Raw genomic sequence first — 20,133 nt, 5'->3', positions numbered from 1 at the left:
TCATGGCTGCTTGATTCAGAAGTTCCCAGAGGCAGGAATCCCAGAGTAATTTTAAGCAGCTATGGTAAAATTGATTTATAAGAGTGGTCACCCTACCACAGAGCCTCTCGTGCTGAAACCCACCTTCTGTATTCCACACTGTGTCTGTAACCTGCCAGCCTCCCCCTTGTTTTTGATGCCTGATGACTCTTTCCAGTTGCTTCACAAGTTGAACTTTGTGATATAGTCACCTCAGGTCTGGCCTTGGTTTAAAATTTAAACACTGCACACCAAACAAAAAATAAAATACAGCCTAAGAGAAAGGGCTGTGCAATTCCAATTAATTAAAACAACCTCAATTCCCTCCCTTATGACTTTGACAAATGCAGGTTTGGTTTTGCCCCACCCCAATTAACATTATGAGAAAACTCCTACTCCCAGGTCACACCTTTTAATTCCCTTCACTGGCTTTTCCATAACTATTTCCTTGAACTGCTTACGCTTATTTTTGGCGCCTGCTGTGAACAGCTACAGGGAGATTCCTTCCTCTGTGAGATGAGCCTCCCTCATCCACCTTCTCAGTTTTCACGCTTCTCTCCTTTGCTAGTCATGAGTTTTGTGAGAACACGCTGCAGAACCATACAATTCCACTTCTTCTTGCAAAACCAAACACACTGGCACGGCTGAGCTGGCCGGTGCATTCTGAGGCAGCAGGCAAGTAACTGTAATCCCAGCCCTTCCCTTCCATCCACCCTTATTCCACAGCATGGTTCATTAATATTCCGATTCCCACAAAGCAAAACGGATTTGCTCAACAGTGAGAAGACACATCCTAGCCCCTCACAGGGCACCCCCCTTTCTGCCCCCAGAGGGCTGGGGTAACTCCTTTGAAATGAGAGCATGAGGGGCAATGGAAACTAAAACAAGTAGCTGTGGATTAGACCGGTTTTGATTGCACTAATGAAAGAGTTCAAAAACTTTATTGACCTATAACCTGATTAGAATATGCCAGATGAGAACCAAATATTGTACAGAAAGTTGTACAGAATTTTTTTTACATAGAAAACTTTACATATCTGTACCATATACATTTTGTCCATCTGAAAAAAATTTCTACATCCATTGTAATACAGAATGTTGACGATCTTGTCTTTTAACCATCAGAGCACAATTCACAGTATGAATACATTTCCAATAAATTTAACCATCCCCAAACCATGCCAGATTTGTTACTTGAATATATTCAACATTAAATTCTGTACATAAGAGTGAAATCTACATCAAACAAAAAACATCTGACAGCAGACACAACCTAGACTTGTTTGCAGTGATTCAAGTTCCAGTCCTTGAAGGATCATCATTTCAATGGCTCGTTTTATTTAAAAGCCCTAAAACAAGTATATTACAGGTAGGTACGTCAGTCGTGATATTTCTAATTCTGTTCTTGACAAAAGTCAGCAACACTAACTCTGGACTACAGCAAAACCAGGAGAAAAAAAAAAAGGGGGGGGGATAGAAAGAAAAAGAAAAGAGAATCACAACCCAAGAGAAAATAAACCCAAACTTCTAGTGCATTCGGTAAACAATGAAGTGTTATGGGTTTTCAGCAAATCAATAATAAAACAGAAATAAAACAATTCAGGAAGAACTGTATAGTGTTAAAGAGTTTATATTACAGACCTGCATCTCTGTACATTTTTCACAGAAGGATGATTACCAATGTCTCAGACAGCCTGAGTGTGCAAAAATCTTAGAATAAGAATATCAGACATAGTTGCTAAATATCTTTTACCATGAACAATAATCTCCATTTCTTTTCACTATAAACATTTTATCCTTCAAAATACAGCTCTCCTGAGTTGTACTTCTTGCAGAAGCTCAAACCTTTACATATATAGTTCTTTGGGTACATTTTACTTTCACACCCGCCATAAACATCTGTTGCTATACTGCTGTCTAGGACAGTAAAGGATATTGCAGCCCACGCTGACAAGAGGACTGTGCTAAAAACTGGCTCTGTGCTCAGCATGAGCCAGGTAAGAGAAGCCCATAGAGACAATCCACCAGGAAATAAAGGGACTGGAGTGTTGCAAGCCTTAATTACAGTTGTAAGCATCTGTACCGTTAACCCTTGGATAGACGTTGCCATACAAAGAAACCATTTTTATGGATATCCAGACAGAATGGCTCAGCTACCTCGTCCGTTTATTTAGCTGAGGAATAGAAACTTCTACGCAGAGCAATACTCAGTCACTATCTGCTACTGCTTGCTTATTCCAGACTCTTGTTCTGGTGGTTGGGATATTTGGAAAACCACACCAATCCGCAGGAAAAACCTTCGTAGAACAGCTCGAAGTTCAGGAATAAGGTCAAACTGCATAATTTCACACAACAGAGGATAGTAGAAAGAGGCATGAGCCTTGAACTGAGGAGAAAACAAACAGAAGAATTTATTCTGTTATGTATCAATACATCTCAGAAAACACATTGCAACTGAACTTTAAATACTCTCCCAACAAGTCAAGGTGAGAAACCCACAAAGCGACAAGCAGAAATATTCTTTATAATGGAAGCCAGCAGTGCTAGAATGAGGCCAAGACAGCTGTGATGTACTCTGACAGATACTCACTAGCTACACACAGCTCCTTGCCAACGCTTATTCTTCAAGAGGCAGACTTTTTTATTACCAGTTTTTTGTTGTAGCTTGCACCTTTCACTTAACATTTCAGCCAAGCTTTGTTAGACAGAGACGGCGATCTAAATATGCAGTAAATAATACGGCAGAATTGCTTTGGAGAAGATCAAGGATCTGAGGTACATGTAGCACTGGAAGCAGAAACGGGCTGTTTCTTTAAATAAAGTGTTAGCCACTAAGCCTCTTCCTCAGCAGGAGAGGGGTAAAAGCAACTTAACACACACTTCTACAGGATTTTAGGGTCTTTTAAATTTTCTCAGACACATTTTATCACTCACTGCACCCTCACTCTGTGTTACTACTTCAGTATCTGTCAAGTGCAGTTTCAATGTTCAATCCCTCAACAAAGACTGTCCACGGAGCAGCAGGAGCTTTTAAAGTCAAGTACATATGTGTGTGTGAAGAACCCGTCCATAACTACTTGTTGGCTGTAAACGTTGTCCCAAATAGCATTCCAAACAGCTACTTACCCTTTCATCACTTATCTTCAGGACTTTAGTCAAAAATAACAGTAATAGATTAGTCCAGGCTTCCCGATGACTTTCTGATGTAAGGGTGAGGAAGTAACTCAGAGCCTCACTGCAGACACTAGAGAGAAAAGACACAAGAACTAGTAACTCGCATTTCATTTTGAGCTGTACTGCAGAGAGGGAGCTTTGGCTTTGCAACTATACCAGTGTAGAGCCCTGGTGTAGAACAGCAGCGATTTATGAAAGCTCCTGTAAGCCTGATTAGTAATAGAAAACAGTGATTTTGTTCAACTCAAAACCAAAGTCCTAGGACTTCAGTATCAAACACGTGGACAAAACATGATTGCACTCTTTGTGCATGCATTTGAAGCGTATCAAGTGCTCTGTAAATACATGTGACAAAATGATACGTAGACTTTAAATAAATCAATCTCATCCTGATGTAGCCAGGTAGTTTTAAGCTCTGGTCCCTCGTCTGTAAACCTTAAAATACTTTCACTGTGTTAGTGCCATGATTTTAAGCCTCTGTTACTCCAACACTCGTTTGAACAGCTTTGTAAACTAAAAACATTCAGGCAAACCTTAGTATTCACAGTAATGAATAACCCAAAAGCCAAAGCCTCTGTACACCCATAGGCTCCTCAAACCAAGTGCCCATTTGTGCAAATGAGACCAAACAGCATCAGTTCCCTAAAATATCTGAGGGTACTGAAAGAAAAAAATAGGGTATAGGTGGCACATGCTTTTCTTTTAAAAGAGGAGCTAATAACAATCCACCACCCACCCACATGCAAAAAAAAAAAAAAGAAGAAAAGTGACAAAACCTTTTTTCTCTCCTGCAAAATATGTAATGAGGGCAAAAAGCAGAGGCAGCATTAGTAGCTGGAGGCACTGGAGCACTCTCCACATAACATGAAAACTCTTAATATTAGCTGTGACCACCCCTATACTGTCTTAGCTCCAGAAGTTTACTGCAAATAGATCAGGACTATCCTTTTAAACAAAAATACATTATTTAACATCAGAAATAACATCAACAGGTTCAGCTACGTGGACCTTACTTTAGTAGTCTTTGCTGGACTTCCTCCCACGCACTGGTACGGCTTTCATCCATGTACATACGGAACAGAATGCGCAGCCCACAGGCAAGGCTACTCGTCTCCTGCTTCAGGAGATTAGGCTTTGATTTGCCTTTGAAACCTAGAGAAATTCCAAGCATCCATTTAGATTTCTGTTGCATCTGCCACTTTTCCTTGCAGTCCTCTACTTCTCCCTCTGAGCATCTTCTGCATGTAGACAGAAGAACCACCCTACACAATTAATTTCTCACGACAGTTAGTACAGTGGAGTGCTGCTAAAAATTAACCTAGGTCCACACACCGGGATCGTTTTCCACACACATTTTTACATGAGCTTCCAAGCAGATGTGCAACCTGGGTGTATGATAAAAGTACCTCTAACCACCTGAACCACGGACCATTCTGTCTCAATCATGTATCAATAGTGCACACTGGTTTACTGCTCTTTTTATACAGAAATGTCTGTAATACTACTGTTTCCAAGCCTGTTCCTGTATAATTAAATTCAGTTTGCTAGCGGAGGTCCATATGAGCAGAAAGCGTATCCATAAATACTAACACTACCTCACCCCAGCTGAAGTGGTTCTGTGTATGCATACCTCAATGCACAGAACAGCTGGCTGCATATGCACGCTATGCATTCACCATTAAAATACATTAACATAGCTAACTTTGGTGCAAGGAATTGATTAAACACAATGCTACAGAGAGCCCACTTTCCATCTCTTTCAGAAAATGACATGTATTTCTCTTATACCCTGTTAGGTAAAGCAACCCCCCTAAGAAGTTTTGGGGTTTTGTGTCTGCAGCTTCCAAGCGTGGGACTGACACCTACAGCCAGGGATCAGCTTGGCAGCTGTAACCCAGTGAAACCTTAAATTCTAGAAAATCAGAAAGATGTGTGCACCTGCACAGATGAGGTCACCTACCCTGAGGGATTCTAGGGTTATAAAGTTACAGCCTGACACTCAATTTCACATTCAGCATCAAAGTACTTTTGACCTATTTTTGGGTCAATTCAAAGCACAGTAACACATTCTCACAAAATATTTCTCCAAGGTGACTGACTCACCTGCTTTCCAGAGAGCAGTTCTTTGTTCATTGTTTGAATTAAACGCTTTAGCGAATCTGTGAGATTCCAGCAGACAATCGAGAAGTTTAAAGAGCTGCTGTGATGTCAGAAAACGATACATCCCTTGATCTTGCGTATCCACGTGGACATCGAAGTCTACTGCATCTCTCTATTAACAAAAAAAGAAAAAGAATAAAAGAGATTTCAAGTTCACAGATGTGTTCAGCAAGCTCCTGTGATAACTCAACCCTACCCTGTTTTCATCTATACTTGTATTTCAACTTAAAATGGTATTAAAAGTTGTATCCACATCCCAGTTAAATAAATCCCTTTGAACAATACATGTTTTAATCTCCACAGTGTGCTGCCCCAGCACAGCAAATGGAATTTAACGCAAATTGTACAAGATCTGTTGGAACTTCTCAATTGCTTCTAAAAATTGTAAATTATAAGATGTTACAGGAGTTTATGAGACCTTATCCACTAGAGAAAAAGCTGTTAAAAAGAGAGATACCTATCAGTTCTACTCACTTGTGCTGCTGCTAGATTCTCTGCATCCTCTTTTTTGCTAGTTGCTGGGAAGAACACAATATTGTCGATAGTCTGAATGAGTTCCAGTTGTACAACACATTTGATCAAAAGAGCAGCAAATAACTTCTGTTCTGGATATTCTTTAAAGGAAAGAATTAAAAAATTGCTTGTTAACTAGGAACTGCAATACTTTTTTTTTTCTTTTTTGAGCTATTTTGGGGGTAAGTTGAAGAACAGTTTAACTTCAAGCACAATGATAAATCAAACCCGGAATCCACCCATCTGAATTTTGGACTGATCACCACGCTAACAAATCGCAGGTTTTAAAAAACTGTTTCCTAACTCTAAAGTCACCTGCCATATACTGGACAAATATTCAGTGTTACCTAAAAATCACCAGAATTTGTGACCTTGTTGTTATTATCAGTGCAATGGCAGGAACCAGAGGCTGAGACTGTTCACAGGCAAAGGAGGCTTAGGATAGCACGGATATCACTGATGCTTGTTTGTACTTGGGGCAAGCACCACCACCACCAGACAAGAGCATTCTAAGCACCAACACAACTTTGCACAAGTATCTCAAAGGCTTGATATACTCTCTTCAAATCAGTATTCTTTTACACTTCTTTTACAGCTATTGCTTCTGTTGCATTCTGCACAGAAAGAACTTAGCTCTTATATAAAAAAACATAATTTACATAGCATTGTAAGGAGAGTACTATTTTTAGTATTTGGTTTTGGGTAGAAAGTCTGCAAGTTAGCAGTTGAACTTGAACATTTTTAAAGCACAGGTCAAAAATGTGGGCACACAAGAGTCCAACAGAATTCTGTCATATTACATGAAGACAAAAATTTAATCAATGTAATTTTCTTCACATCATGTTTCTAAAGTTATAGCTGGGGCTATAACTAAAGATATCAAACACCTGCTAAATACCACTCTTAACTGATACAAAATGCCAAATCACTACAAAACACGCACTTGCTGTTGGCCTGGTTTTACTCATTTCTTCACCTACAGCAGTCCCTGTGCTGGGCTGATATGGACGTCCATCTGAAGATCTAGGCTGAACAGAATCATGAATATCTACTGACTTCTGTGAGACTGTATCCTGAAAAGAAAGCAAAGAAGCCACCATTAACTTACAGAAAACTTCTGTGAGCTGTCAATAGTGTCGTGCTCTTCTTAGCTTAAGACATTTGCTATTTCAACACTGCACTTTTTCATACACTTTAGTCATATTTGATATGAGCAATCAAGGAAGATGTACTAAAAAGATGACCTACTAAGAAAGAACTGAAAATTTAACAAGCAACAAATACTTAAATTACACAGCAAAGACAATGAGTAGTATTTTGCACATGGGTTTTTTGTATACCATTCAAGCATTTAGTATGTCAGCCAACAAGTAGTTTGACTTTCACCAGATTAAGTGTATGAGGTTTGCTGCAAGGTTCCAATACTGGGAAATAGTATCTACCTTCATCTATGATAAAAACCTCCAACAGCTTCTGTGAGAACCTGTATTCCTTTTGTAACAGGTGAAAATGTGAACACACAGCTCTTAAATGACAAGTCCAAACAATATTAGGTATCATCAAACTTTGACCTTTACTTGCTCTTACTCCCTTGAATGTTCTGAACTATAAGCTCCTAATTACACGTCTGTAGGTGGTACAGGAATTTACCACAGTAAAACGATGAAGGAGGAGAATATATGCACATAAAGATAATGCTCTAATTTAAAATCTGTTTGCCAGAGAGCTGCTTCAGCAGACTTCTGCAGTGTGTTCTGATTCTCCATGCTGTATCGTGTTATCTTGTGAGCTTGAACTCAATAACCTTGGAAGAGGTATTGTTGGGGGTTTGTTTAGTTTTATTTTTTAATAAATATCTTCCTTCTTGATCAGTTGAATAGAAAGTATTAAAATCAATGGTAATACCTCTTGTTTTGATTTCAGAGAGCATTCATTGAAAGAGGGAGACCTACTTAAAACCGAAGTATGTTACCATTAATTGCAAAGCAGTTACATACAGCAATTACTGTCCCTTTCAGTAACCAAATATTTCTATTCCTGAAGTGCCACTGGAGACTACACATTAATTCCCTGCACTGTGTTGTTAGCAAGATTTAAATCTAGACATACAGTTCCTACAAAGAACGTATCAACTTCTCACACCAGTAAATAACCAAGGTTCTAATATCTATTAAGTATACATATACTTTTAATAGATATTATGTCTATAGATAGTAGAATGCTTCATTTTATTTGAACCACCTGAAGAAAAATTAAGATGGAAGTATCTAAAGACTACAAAAATTCTATTCTACCAAAAGAAAGGATCCAAAAATATATCTCGTTTAACACTATTTATTATACAAGTTCTGTTAATGTTTAACTTGTAAAGTGTCTTCTTACACTGAAGACAGAAAAGTTTTGAAAATATTAAACTATTTGAAAGAGAACAGACCTTTCAATTTATTCATGACTAAGACATTTAATGTATTTGCCATTTTTGCATGCTATTATATTTGACATAAATGAATCAAAAACGTAGTTAACGTTTAGATTAAACATTTTGTACCTCAAACCACTACAAACGAGTCAAGATACAGCAAGTACATTCATTCACACAGGTGTAAAATACCTGTACAGCGAGAACTGTTCATCACAAACATTTACACTCTGTTGTAAGTAAATTATGTTAACACTCGGTAAAGATCAATGAGGGGAGCTTGTCTCCCTTAGTAGAACTCATTTGGGACCATATCCTTGAACTTGTTTTACCAAGTGCTTCATTAATCCAAAAAGAACTTCCTGCAGCAATCTTGTGAGAAAGTCAAAAGCTAAACTAATTCTCATCAGTAGTAAAGTAGCTACAAGGCTGCCGCATGTAGGCAAATCCAAATTTTACATCAGTTTATTCAATCAGGACTAAGAAATCTGATGGTTCTATATATTTTCTATTTTAAACACTGATGTTTAAGTTCTTATTACCAAAGAAAACTTGAAAGAAAAAAAAGTCTAAGAAAAAGAAAAAAAAAAAATCTAACTGGCAGTCTTTCCACCATCATCATTTTCTCATCATGCCAATGTTTCAAAGAGAATATTGAGCAAATTGGAACAAAAACCACATCCCAAACCAGAAAACAACTCAAACCCTAAATACAGTATGACAGAGACCTACAGACACAGAACATCACTTAAGACATACACAGATAATGACCTACAGCCAACTTCTGGAAGCCAACTTTGCTGCAAACAAACACATACTTTTTCTCAATGAATTCCTTGCCATTTTTAAGCAATAAATAGCACTTTATCTGGAAAAAAATGTTTTCAAATAAATCAAAATTGAAAAATGGGTTTAAACTAAGTACACTTTTCACTTTACATCACAACACATTTGTACCAAACTCTTGCAAGCTTTTAAAATATTTCTTATTTCAGCAGCTTACCAGTTTTTCTTTTGCATCAGAGGGAGACCCAGAGCTAAACTCTCCACTGACTGGTCGCCAAGTCAGCAGCCTTGAAAACACAAAACGAGCACCAAACTTAGTAAATTTGAAATACAAATCAGAATCAATATTCTAAAAAGTCCACTTCAATATGGTGGGTTTTTTGTTTACTTAAAATTAATGGAAGATAAAAATAAAGAGTTGTATATAGATACTTCCATAAATTAATAAACTAACTTCAGTTTTAAGTATACATTTTATTCTTTCACACATACTGAAAAATTTAAGTATTGTGTTTTTTGAACTTCAACGTTTCTGCCAATTGCCTTGGATGGCCAACTGGAGTATGGGGAGGTAGATTGATTTTTCTCAGAAATATTGGATTTGGCTTTAGGTAGTGCTCCTAGTGCCATCAGTGGGTCTTGTTCTCTCACACTGCCTTAAGCTTTACCTGGAATAAGGATTGAATCTACCCCAGGACAAATCAGCATGAACGTCTGGAGATGTTTTGCATTCTCTGTTTGGGATATGTTCCAGCATTGTGGTTCTATTTCCACTTGGGATTCAACACTTCCACTTAGGATTCACTGCTGTTATGAGGTACCATATGTTACGATCTCTTCCCTGCTGTCTTCCTATCACATGCTGCTGTCTTGAGGATCTTTGCCTTGAGCACTAAGAAGTTTCTACATTAATTATAACTTATTGATTCTTCCCAAGAATTGAGGGAAATTGGATTAAATAACCTAAGTGATTCCATCACCTCTTGTTTTATCAAGTCTATTGCTACAAAGTAAGACTGAATTTATTTGTCATTGTTAAAATCTCAAACTATTTAGCCTCAATCTGTGTGGGGCAATGCTTGATGGACATTCGTGTCTACATATCCTAAATGAGATCTTTCCCACTGTGTTAAGGATCTTAAATCAAGATATTGCTGATCTCCATACAACTAAAGACCATGTAACTAAAAAGACAAATTGGAGATAAGAAAGGATAAAATCTTGAAGCATGTAATGAGACAACAAATAAAGTAGAGCAGAGAACTGAATTGATTCCTGAAAGTTAACAGGACACAAGTTGCAGATTACTCTGGATGAGAGGTTGTTAAATACAGTGTAATTTATCTGGAGCTATAAAGTCTTAAACTTCCATCTGCCACAGGAGGTACTGGAATAATGAGCCATTATGAGCCAGTAGAGGCCAGATCATTGTAATTTGTGCAAGGAACCAATTCTAACTCTTGAATTTACCAAGGATAAGAGGGAATTCACCCTGATTTTCCCAGCACTGGCGAGCCAAGACTTGCTCTCGTGAAGCTTCAGAAAATTCAAATTAAAAAAATTATAAACAGAATAGAAATTAAATAAAAAGAAGAATCAAAGAAACTATTAAAATGAGCTAACAAAGTATGGGATGAGCAAACAGTGAGGTGGACTGAAAATCAGCTGAGCAACTGAGCCAAGAGGGTGGTGATCAGGGGCAGGAAGTCTAGTTGGAGGCCAGTAACTACCGGTATGCCCCAGGGGTCAGTACTGGGTCCAGTTCTGTTCAACATCTTCATTAACAATCTGGATGATGGGGCAGAGTGGACTCTCCGCAAGTCTGCTGACGACACAAAGCTGGGAAGAGTGGCTGATGACACCAGAGCATCATGCTGCCATCCAGAGGGACCTCAACAGGCTGAAGAAATGTGCTGATGGGAATCTCATGCAGTTCCATCAGGGGGAAGTGCAAAGTTCTTCACCTGGAGAGGAACAACCTCATGCACCAGTACGTGCTGGCAGCCACCCAGCTGGAAAGCAGCTTGGCAGAGTAGGTCTTGGGGGTCCTGGTGGATACAAGGTTGGACATGAGTCACCAATGTGCCCTTGCAGCAAAGAAAGCAAATAGTATCCTGGGCTGCATTAGGAGAGTTGCCAGCAGGTGGAGAGAGGTGATCCTGTCCCTCAGCACTGTGTCCAGTCCCGGGCTCTCCAGTACAAGAGAGACATGGACATATTGGAGTTTCCAGCAAAAGGCCAAGAGGATGATGAAGGGACTGGGGCATCTCTACTGAGGAAAGGTTAAGAGAGCTGGGACTGTTCAGCCTGGAGATGAGAAGGCTCAGGGGGAATCCCATCAATGTATATAAATACCTGAAGGGGTGGTGCAAAGAGGATGGAGCCAGGTTCTTTCCAGTGGTGCCCAGTGACAGCAGCAGAGGCAGCAGGCACAATCTGAAATACTGAAGGTTCCCTCTGACCATCAGGAGACACTCTTTTGTGAGGGTGACTGAGCACTGCCACTGGTTGCCCAAGGAGGCTGTGGAGCTCTCCTCCTTGGAGATATTCAATAGCCAGGTCATGGTCCTGGGGAAACTGCTCTGGGTGTCCCTGCTTGAGCTGAGGGGTTGGACCAGACAACCTCCAGAGCCCCTTCCAATCTCAGCCATTCTGTGTGATTCTGTTTCTTCAGCTATCAACACCTCAATGATGTTGTGGAAGCTTGGCAGGAGTACAGTTTGGGCTTTCTATTAAGTGATCCTTGCTGAAATTGGTAGCTGAGTAAATATTCTACTACTAAGTTTTCCAAACAAGGGAATAACACGATCATCTCTCTTTGTAAAAAGGTAACTTGCAAAGAACCAGCAGAAGCTAGTACTGCAACTAGGAACTCCTGCGGTCGATTCTGCAACGTTTAAATTGAAGAAGTTACACAATACCTGGAAGATGTTTTATATGAATGCTAAAAAAGAACAGATTTAATTCTATCTGATCAGATTAATAAAAACCTCTGCCAGAAGACACTTTACACTCCAGAGATTCATAGGATCTGACTATTACAGGAGACTATTTAAAGACAATTAGCAATAAAGCACTTGCCCATAAAACTTTCATATATACCACTGTGTGACTGGTCTCTCTTAATTTCAATGTTAACTATTATGTTAATTCCAGACATGGGAAAACAAAGGTAAAAAGAGCATTCGTCTTCTCTAAGTACTGGGCAGGCTCTGCAACAAGCTGAGTATTAGAACTGCATTGTCAAAAAAAAAAATTAAAAAAAAAAAAAAATTTAAGGCTGGGAGGGCAGAAAAAGCTCCACCACAAAAATAAGGCTAGTAGGGGGACTAAGAAATACAAATATGAAATGCCAGGCAAACCAGGAAACACAGAAAAAGAACCAGATCCCATAAAAAGAGAGGAAAAAAAAGGAGCAGTACAGAAGGAGAAAGAAGCATCCTCCTTCTTAGAAAGAAGGAAAAACATAAGTACAAAGTCTCCATTAAAAATATGAAAAAATACCTGTATATTGTTATAATAATTTTTTCTTACCCATCTAAAAAGCTTCAGCTTTAATCAAATATGGTCAAAGTGAAAGATTGTTTTGAGCAGTCTTGTGTCACCCAACAATTGTTTGGAAAAGAGCAAGAGTACTTCCACCCTGGGAAAGGAGACTGATTACATATGCTCACGGGATTACTCCTGTATAAAATCCAAGTAAGATTTACTGTACTCTGCAAAAGTTGGGAACCTCCCAGAAATATAAGGAGGAATAATATAATGAAGTTCTCAAAGAAGGCAGAGAAAGATTTTAAAAAGGAATGGGAAATAAAGAATGGAAATCCATCAAAGCAGCCAGATACTCTCCTAGGAAAAATAACCCATTTGAAAAGCAGAAGTGCCAAAATCATCAAAGAGAATAATATACATTTCAAATCAGTTATAGCTAAAGGCAACAAGAATATTTTTAATGTTTCTAAATATTAAGATATCCAAAATACTGCTCTAGAATGGTTTCTAATATTCAACTATGATAATACCCAGAAATCTAACTTCTGATCATATGTGGAAACCAAATCACACGTTCTGCTAGTGAGTATTCACTTCAAAAATCTTTCCAAGTAGGGGACATAGTAAGTTAGGGCTCATTCAACTGGACTTTTACATCCAGAGATTTGGTTTTAAACTTTATTTTTGGCAGTTAACAAAATAAAAATAAAAAATCTTGCTAGCTCCCAGATGTTTGAGCTTTAGTTTAGCATTATTTTTTGGATGCAATTAATTCACACCTACTCACATAAAAAAGTAGGTGAGGCAGTGACAGATGGACTAACTTATCTTTTAAGCTTGAATGAAGCTCTCTCACAGTGCTATCTGATACCTAACTCTAAAATTAAGGTAAGACTGATGTGCAGATGGTTCCCTTTTGCTTCAGTTTTCTTCAGGCCTGAACTAGGTGATACCCAGAAGCAAAACGCCATGAACAAGCTGACAGACATAGGACAAGTAATAATACAACAGTTCAACAAGAAGACTTATCAGATTTGAAAACAAGCAGCATTTCCTCTCCTTGTTGGTAGGGCAGGGGGGAAAAGAAAAAAATCTTATCTTTGGTCTAATGCTGGATGTGATTTCTTGTTACTCCTGCTCTATGATGTGTATGTGTAACACACTACTCAGAATAGCACAGCCTTGTTCCAAGAATCTTCACACAGAGTTATAACATGAAGGGATAGACAATAAGCAAGGATAATTTTCATAAAAAGACTGGAATTCATAGGAACATATGATGGAACTTAACCATCAACCACAGAGACTTAAATCTGTAAGACTGTTACAATATCTTAGTATTTTGTGGAAAAAACTTCACGTGTAATGACAGATTGCAAAGTCTGCCTATCAACAGCATTCTCCTATTACAAAAAGAAAATGGCCAAAAAAAAAAAAAAAATCATACAGTACTTCTCAAAAAATCCAACATTTTAAAACTGAATCAAGTTATAGAGGGTTGTTTGTTTTGCTTATCTCCAATATAGTATTTCTAGTTTTTAATAGTTTGTAATTTACAACACCAAAGTAACATATCTAGCACCTAATTTATCATTATTCTCCAAGAAAGTCTGCTTCTATTTAGTCCACACATAACAGCTTTTGGTTCACCCCACCTATTAGACATCTAACAGTTTGTGATCAGTAAGTCATCTATGAATATTAACAGTCGTCTTACGCATGAGGGATTGTAGTTTTGAAAATATCCAGCATACAAGTACAAGTTTTATCCCAGATTTCTAGGGTAAATTTTTCACCATTTAGGATGACAACATTCTCCAAACAGTTTGTACCAGACCGTGCCAGTTGTTCATTGTCTGGAAAAGACAAGCAGTATATTTGTTTATTCACATTCACCACAGTAAAATGTTAACATTGTTTAACGTAATTTGGTACAGTCCTACCTTGCTGCACACACCAGTACAGCTGTGCAAATATATCATCCAAAAGAACATCACTAAGTACTTCTAAATACTGTGTGAATACATCACATATCGCATAAAGTGCATGGTTGCAAGTAGTTGTCATCCATTCAGCTTTCTAGGATGGGGGGGGAAAAAAAAAAAAGTTACAACTTCATTCAAGGTGAAACTTTTAGGATACACATCCCCACAGACAGATGGATAAATGTACTTACTCAATTTCAATTCCTTTGTAGTGACATGGAATTCCCTTCTGTATCTCAAAATCCCCAAAACTTGGAGCTCCAACTTTTACTTTGCTATCTAGCAAGTTTAAAAAAACTACAGAAACGGACAACCAACTATTCTTGGAGACCAGATTATGGGATTGACAAAGCACTTACCATCATGAGATACTGAGTTTGACATTAAACTTTGTGTCTAACCCTAGCTCAACAGTTTAACACCAAGCTACTTTTCTGTGTTTCTTCCAAATATTTTCCCAGGAATAAAAATTTAGAAAGTGAGATACATCCTTCTACAAATAGTCAGACAGAGCCTGCCAAATGGTAGTTGATATTTTTGATCAAACTTCTGATTTATCATTTACACATAATTTACTTTAGTAAGTCCATTTCTGTTTCACTTCCTTGTCAGGACAGTACCTGGTCCTGGTTTAGCTGGTCAAAGGGGTGCAGTGAAAGGCTGCTGGTTTTTGTGGGTTTGTTTGTTTTGGGTTTTTTTTTTTCACTAGTCATCAAAAGGTTTTGAACTAGCAGAACTTATTTCTTCTAACTGTGACTTGCTGATTACAAGCCTTGTTCCATTGAGCACGTTGCCATGAAATTATGTCTGTCTCAGATTCCAGGCATCATGTGTAAAAGCTGCAGTTCTTCTTACAAACCCTAGATACTAGGCATTTTATGCTATTCTTCTATTGTTCATAGTGTAAACTACCAGATATTTTACATACATGGTTCAAAAAAAGAAGAAAAGCGACAATACCTCCAACAGAATGCTAATAAAACAAAATAAAACCACAGGTTTTACTAAAACCACAGGTCAACCATGCAAGTTTTGAGGTTTGCCTTACGTTATTTGTTAAGTTATATTACTAAGCAGATTTTCTACTGTAAATATATATCTCATGTAAATTATCTTGCCCCACTTTTTTCACCTCAGTCTGCTGTTCTGGCAGTTTCATGTTGTCAAATATCCTGAAGACAATTCGAAACAAATCTTGCCACCAGTGTTTTTCATAAGTATGTCCATATGTCTTCATTATTTCAAACATTACTGTTAAGCCCCTGAAAAGACAGAAAGAACAACATATATCAAGAGTTACAAAAAGACCTGCACTAGTTCAAATATGTCCAACCCCAACAGCAAAACCAAACTCAAATACTGTTAAGAACACTAAACATTGATCTGATGTGGATCAATCAAACTAATACACTAAAATTAAGTAGAAGATCAAGACACAGGAACGCAGGCAGAACTGGGGTCATGCGTTTTAATTAAAACAAAAAAAAGATGCCAATAGAATTTTGCTGTTGGAGTCCACCAACAAAAAACCTACTCATTGCATGGAGCATTTTATATATTTTTATTAAACAGAGCAAAATTGGAAATTTGACACCAGGCTTACCCAAGTCAACTATGACAAATGACTAAAATGGAATAAGGAACAGGGGCATAGATCAAGGAATCAAACATCATACATTTATATTTATTATTGAATAGAGAGGATTAGTCTTGCTACTGGAAAAATACAGATTTGGATATTAATCCAATGTAATATCTTATGTCAAAAGAGAGGGGGACGTGGATTTAATGCATATTAACCATTTAGAGTTGACCTTCCACATTAAATAATGCTTGCTTGTTATATGTTAGGCAAGTTAAAAGTTGACTTTTACATTTTACTGTGTTCTATGCATAAACTGTCTCCACTACATCTGACTAAGTTGAGCTGAGCTGTTTTAAATAGTTTATAGGTTCTATAACAAATGGAAAACAGTCACTATATTTTAATTTACTTATGCTTTAATTTATTTTCAAATTAACTATCTAAATATTCTTATCTTGGTGATTTCATGGCTATTTATCCTAAACAGGCACTACTTGGATATTTAGCTTTCAGGAAATGTAATACTTACCTATTTAACACAATGCAATCACAAGCAAGTAACTTCATTATTTATTATAAAGGAAGATAAAAATCTCATATGTAAAGAACACAGACTTAATTTCTACATTCCAGTATCTATTTAAAAGGTGTTTTTAAAAAGTCTGGTGTTCCCACAGTGATATCACCTAAATTAAATACGTAAGTCATTTTACATCTGTTATGTTTACTAAGACAGATGTTTCTATTTTAAAGCTGTAAAGTAAGCCTTTTAAAATTTGAATTACAAATACTGATTGTTACCTGGTTCTTACATCTAATTTGCATCTATTGATGATACAGGACAACTCAAACAGAATTGGGAACCATCCTCGCACCCACACTCTGTCTTCAGGAGCTACATTCATATCATCACTTGTGTATTCCCTGAATGCCTTTAGAAGAAAACACAAGGGTATACAGAGTTGTAAGTTAGATTCTTCAAAATAAAACACAGGTTGGAGTTTAAATAACAATCTCTGCTGTACTAGTATTGCACCCTGATACCTCAGGTGAGTTGGCAATCAAAATAATAATCCTGAAAAGGTGAAGTGTTTTTCAAAGTAATGCTTAGTATATTATGAAAAATAAACTAAAACCAAGATGATATATTCAAGCATCATTTTTTTGCTTGCAGTTCAGTCTGAGTCTCTTACTCTTTTTTCATAGAGACAGCACTGAAAGTGAGGATCTACCACAACATTTTGAGGATATCAAGCATTTTGCTTAAGCCATTATCCATTCTTTATAACATTTCTCAGTTAGAGAGCAGATCCTGAGACAGGCTGATTTCCAGCAGCTCTCAGAGGAAAGTTAGCCATCAGCTGAACTGGGTGGATGGGGACAGGCCAGGGGGGAATAAAAGAAGGGAAGCCAATAAGGTTTGCATGAGTATTTTTTTCTTTATAAAAGCACTGTTGATTAAAGCACTTATAGTATAGTTAATACAGACTATACCTGAGGTCTGTCAGATACATATTTTGCACAGTGGCGAATGAGGCGGATAGCTTCCATACTGGTATCTGGAAATGCTGCATTGCAGGCAAATTCAGACAAGCACTTCACTGCATCCTGGAAAGAATCTATGGTTGCTGGGAAGTGTTTTTCAAACACAATTGCTGTGAGGAAAGTGTAAACAGAAGAAAAAAAAAAAAGTCATGCTTTAAAATCTATTAATTCTAATATGAACTGATTCTAACAGAAGTCATGAGAGACCAGTTCATTGATCAGTGCTGTCAAATGCTGAGTAGCAATAAAAACTAATAAATGAAGGCTTAATAAATAAATAAATAAAAATTACCTAGAGGGCAGTCTATTTTGACAAAGTAAGTGCCTAAAATAAATCAAGGTAGCATCTAGTCTAAAGGAGGGAAATTTAACAGTTAAGCAAGAACAGAGCAACAGGCTTACTGCTTAACACTAGTCTGTTTGATCAGAGCTTAAGAGGGCTAAATAAAGCACAGAGTTACATCTACAAAAGGACTTCCCTCAGCAATATGGGAAGTCCTGTTTCCTTGATTTTAAATAGCCACTTCTGAGAAAAAAACTACATTCTTCATCAACGCTGAAAAAGTTTTAGGAATTTGAAGAGATTGAGAAAGAATAAAGAGATCCTTTTATGGCACTTAAAGCCTGAGATCTAGATTAGAATGGGAAGGGAGGGGAGTGGGGTAAATTAAATCATAGTGCCACCCAGCTCAACAATTTCTCCTAAACAGGGCCACAGACAAGCACAATTCAGAAACAAAGAAAAAGATAAGCAAACAACATAATAGTAAAATGATTACACAATTTTTTTTCTGGGGGGAGGAAGCAGGGGGAAATTCTTGACTTAAATGAAAACATACACATTAAGCAAAATTATCTAAGCCTTAACTTTTTTTTACTACAGATTGCTACAAATAGATACTCTTTTTTTTTTTTTTTTTAAGAAGTATAAAAGACATCAGGTAACTATAATCTTATTATTTTCCTAAGTACTCTCCCAGAGTAAATGTAAAACACTGGTTCTAAAGCATGAAGCAGTCTTTACTATGTAGGCTGTAGAGCCAACCGATAAACAAAGCTTCTCAGTCTCTGGAGTCAGATACACTTTCGTAACGTCTGAATACGGGCAATACTCACTGACAATGTGTCCTGTAGTCTGGAATGCAAGTTCCACTATACTTTCATCCTGATCTGAGGCTGCCAGATGAAACACTGAAAAAATGTTTTTCCAGCCAGAGCGAATGTTAGCAGCCTGGGAATTGACCATCTGTGCAATACAACGCACAACCATGTCCCGAATAGTAGGAGACCTAAGTTAAGGTAATAAACAATAATTGTTTAAACTAAATTACATAATCAATTAGAATAGTATAATTCTCCAGCAACTGATTTTACAAAAGGAATTTGAAACATTAATTGCACAAGTCAGTGCTTATGATCCCAGGTGACTTAGCTAACTGTATGTTATTACCTGTTTCTCTTCATGATATGTTCAAATGGTCTTAGGAAATCCTTCTGGAATCGGAAATTAGCAAGTTCTCCTTTTTCTAAGAACTTCATTGATAACTGCCTTAAGGAGTCTACTGCAAAAATAGCTACATCTTCATTGGGATTGCAGCCAACCTGACAATGTAGAATAGAAATGCATAGTAAGCTTGCATATTTGATAATGGAGAACTAAGCAGTACTAGGAAATTAACAAAACTAAACAGTAGCCAATTCCATAAACCACATTCTTAAAGCAACTCAATAATCCTAATAATCCTTAACCAATTCCAGTTATTTTCTATATTATATATCCTAGCATTTAAAACTTTCTAAAAATAAGCAAGCTGTCTAGAAAGAATTCAACAAGCTGTATTAAAAATGCATGTCAAACATTCACCTGATAAATAGTCAATTTAGACTTGAATAGAAAATAAACTCTTATCCCAAGCTTCATAAAACACCCCCAAAAAATTACAACACATAACAAGCGGCAGCCAGTTCTAGACCCAGGTGATAATAAATAACTTAATGTATACTCCTGCTTTTACATTTATTATATTGCATACCTCTGCCTTCTTGCAGGCCTTTCCATATTTACAATTTTTATTGTGTTTTAAGCTACTTATACAGAAGGACAAAAAAAGCAGTATCATTCAGATAAGAACATGTTTTTCCAACAAATCTCTAAATAAAATTTAATTGTAATTCAAGGAGTATGCAGCATAATCATAAACAGGGATACCTTATTAAAATGATCTCCAATAACTTCCCAGATTCTAGACCACTGTAGCCTTATCCGGCCCATGTTGTAGTAAGAAATCTCTACTATCTTCTGCAGACTAAACATTCGAGGGTGGGTAGCAGACAGCAGCTCATCCATAGATACAGCACAAAGCCAGCGAACAAAATCCACTGTTAAATGACCACAAATTTTAATGCAATATTTTTCCAAGGTTTAAGACAAAGCTTCTTTGCAATTTACGGGGGGG

General features: G+C 37.3%; 1 protein-coding gene across 1 annotated transcript in view; it reads right to left on the bottom strand.

Annotated features, from left to right (window-relative positions):
• Positions 1 to 943: 943 nt before the first annotated feature.
• LOC104524922 (brefeldin A-inhibited guanine nucleotide-exchange protein 1) overlaps positions 944 to 20,133 on the bottom strand; it is a 28,277-nt gene continuing 9,087 nt past the window's right edge. The window contains exons 6-20 of the mRNA XM_010167946.2: positions 19,887 to 20,056; positions 19,128 to 19,279; positions 18,794 to 18,966; positions 17,627 to 17,787; positions 16,934 to 17,064; positions 15,680 to 15,809; positions 14,506 to 14,641; positions 14,280 to 14,418; positions 9,288 to 9,357; positions 6,809 to 6,938; positions 5,827 to 5,966; positions 5,296 to 5,464; positions 4,206 to 4,344; positions 3,145 to 3,262; positions 944 to 2,404 (exon numbers count right to left, since the gene is read on the bottom strand). Coding sequence (XP_010166248.2) covers positions 2,240 to 2,404; positions 3,145 to 3,262; positions 4,206 to 4,344; positions 5,296 to 5,464; positions 5,827 to 5,966; positions 6,809 to 6,938; positions 9,288 to 9,357; positions 14,280 to 14,418; positions 14,506 to 14,641; positions 15,680 to 15,809; positions 16,934 to 17,064; positions 17,627 to 17,787; positions 18,794 to 18,966; positions 19,128 to 19,279; positions 19,887 to 20,056 — 2,123 coding nt within the window. The 3' untranslated portion in view covers positions 944 to 2,239. The remainder of the gene's footprint in view (positions 2,405 to 3,144; positions 3,263 to 4,205; positions 4,345 to 5,295; positions 5,465 to 5,826; positions 5,967 to 6,808; positions 6,939 to 9,287; positions 9,358 to 14,279; positions 14,419 to 14,505; positions 14,642 to 15,679; positions 15,810 to 16,933; positions 17,065 to 17,626; positions 17,788 to 18,793; positions 18,967 to 19,127; positions 19,280 to 19,886; positions 20,057 to 20,133) is intronic.

Source organism: Antrostomus carolinensis, unplaced genomic scaffold (assembly GCF_000700745.2).
Source record: "Antrostomus carolinensis isolate BGI_N321 unplaced genomic scaffold, ASM70074v2 scaffold105, whole genome shotgun sequence".
In the NCBI taxonomy this organism is placed as follows: domain Eukaryota; kingdom Metazoa; phylum Chordata; class Aves; order Caprimulgiformes; family Caprimulgidae; genus Antrostomus; species Antrostomus carolinensis.
This window is presented reverse-complemented; position numbering and strand designations above follow the sequence as displayed.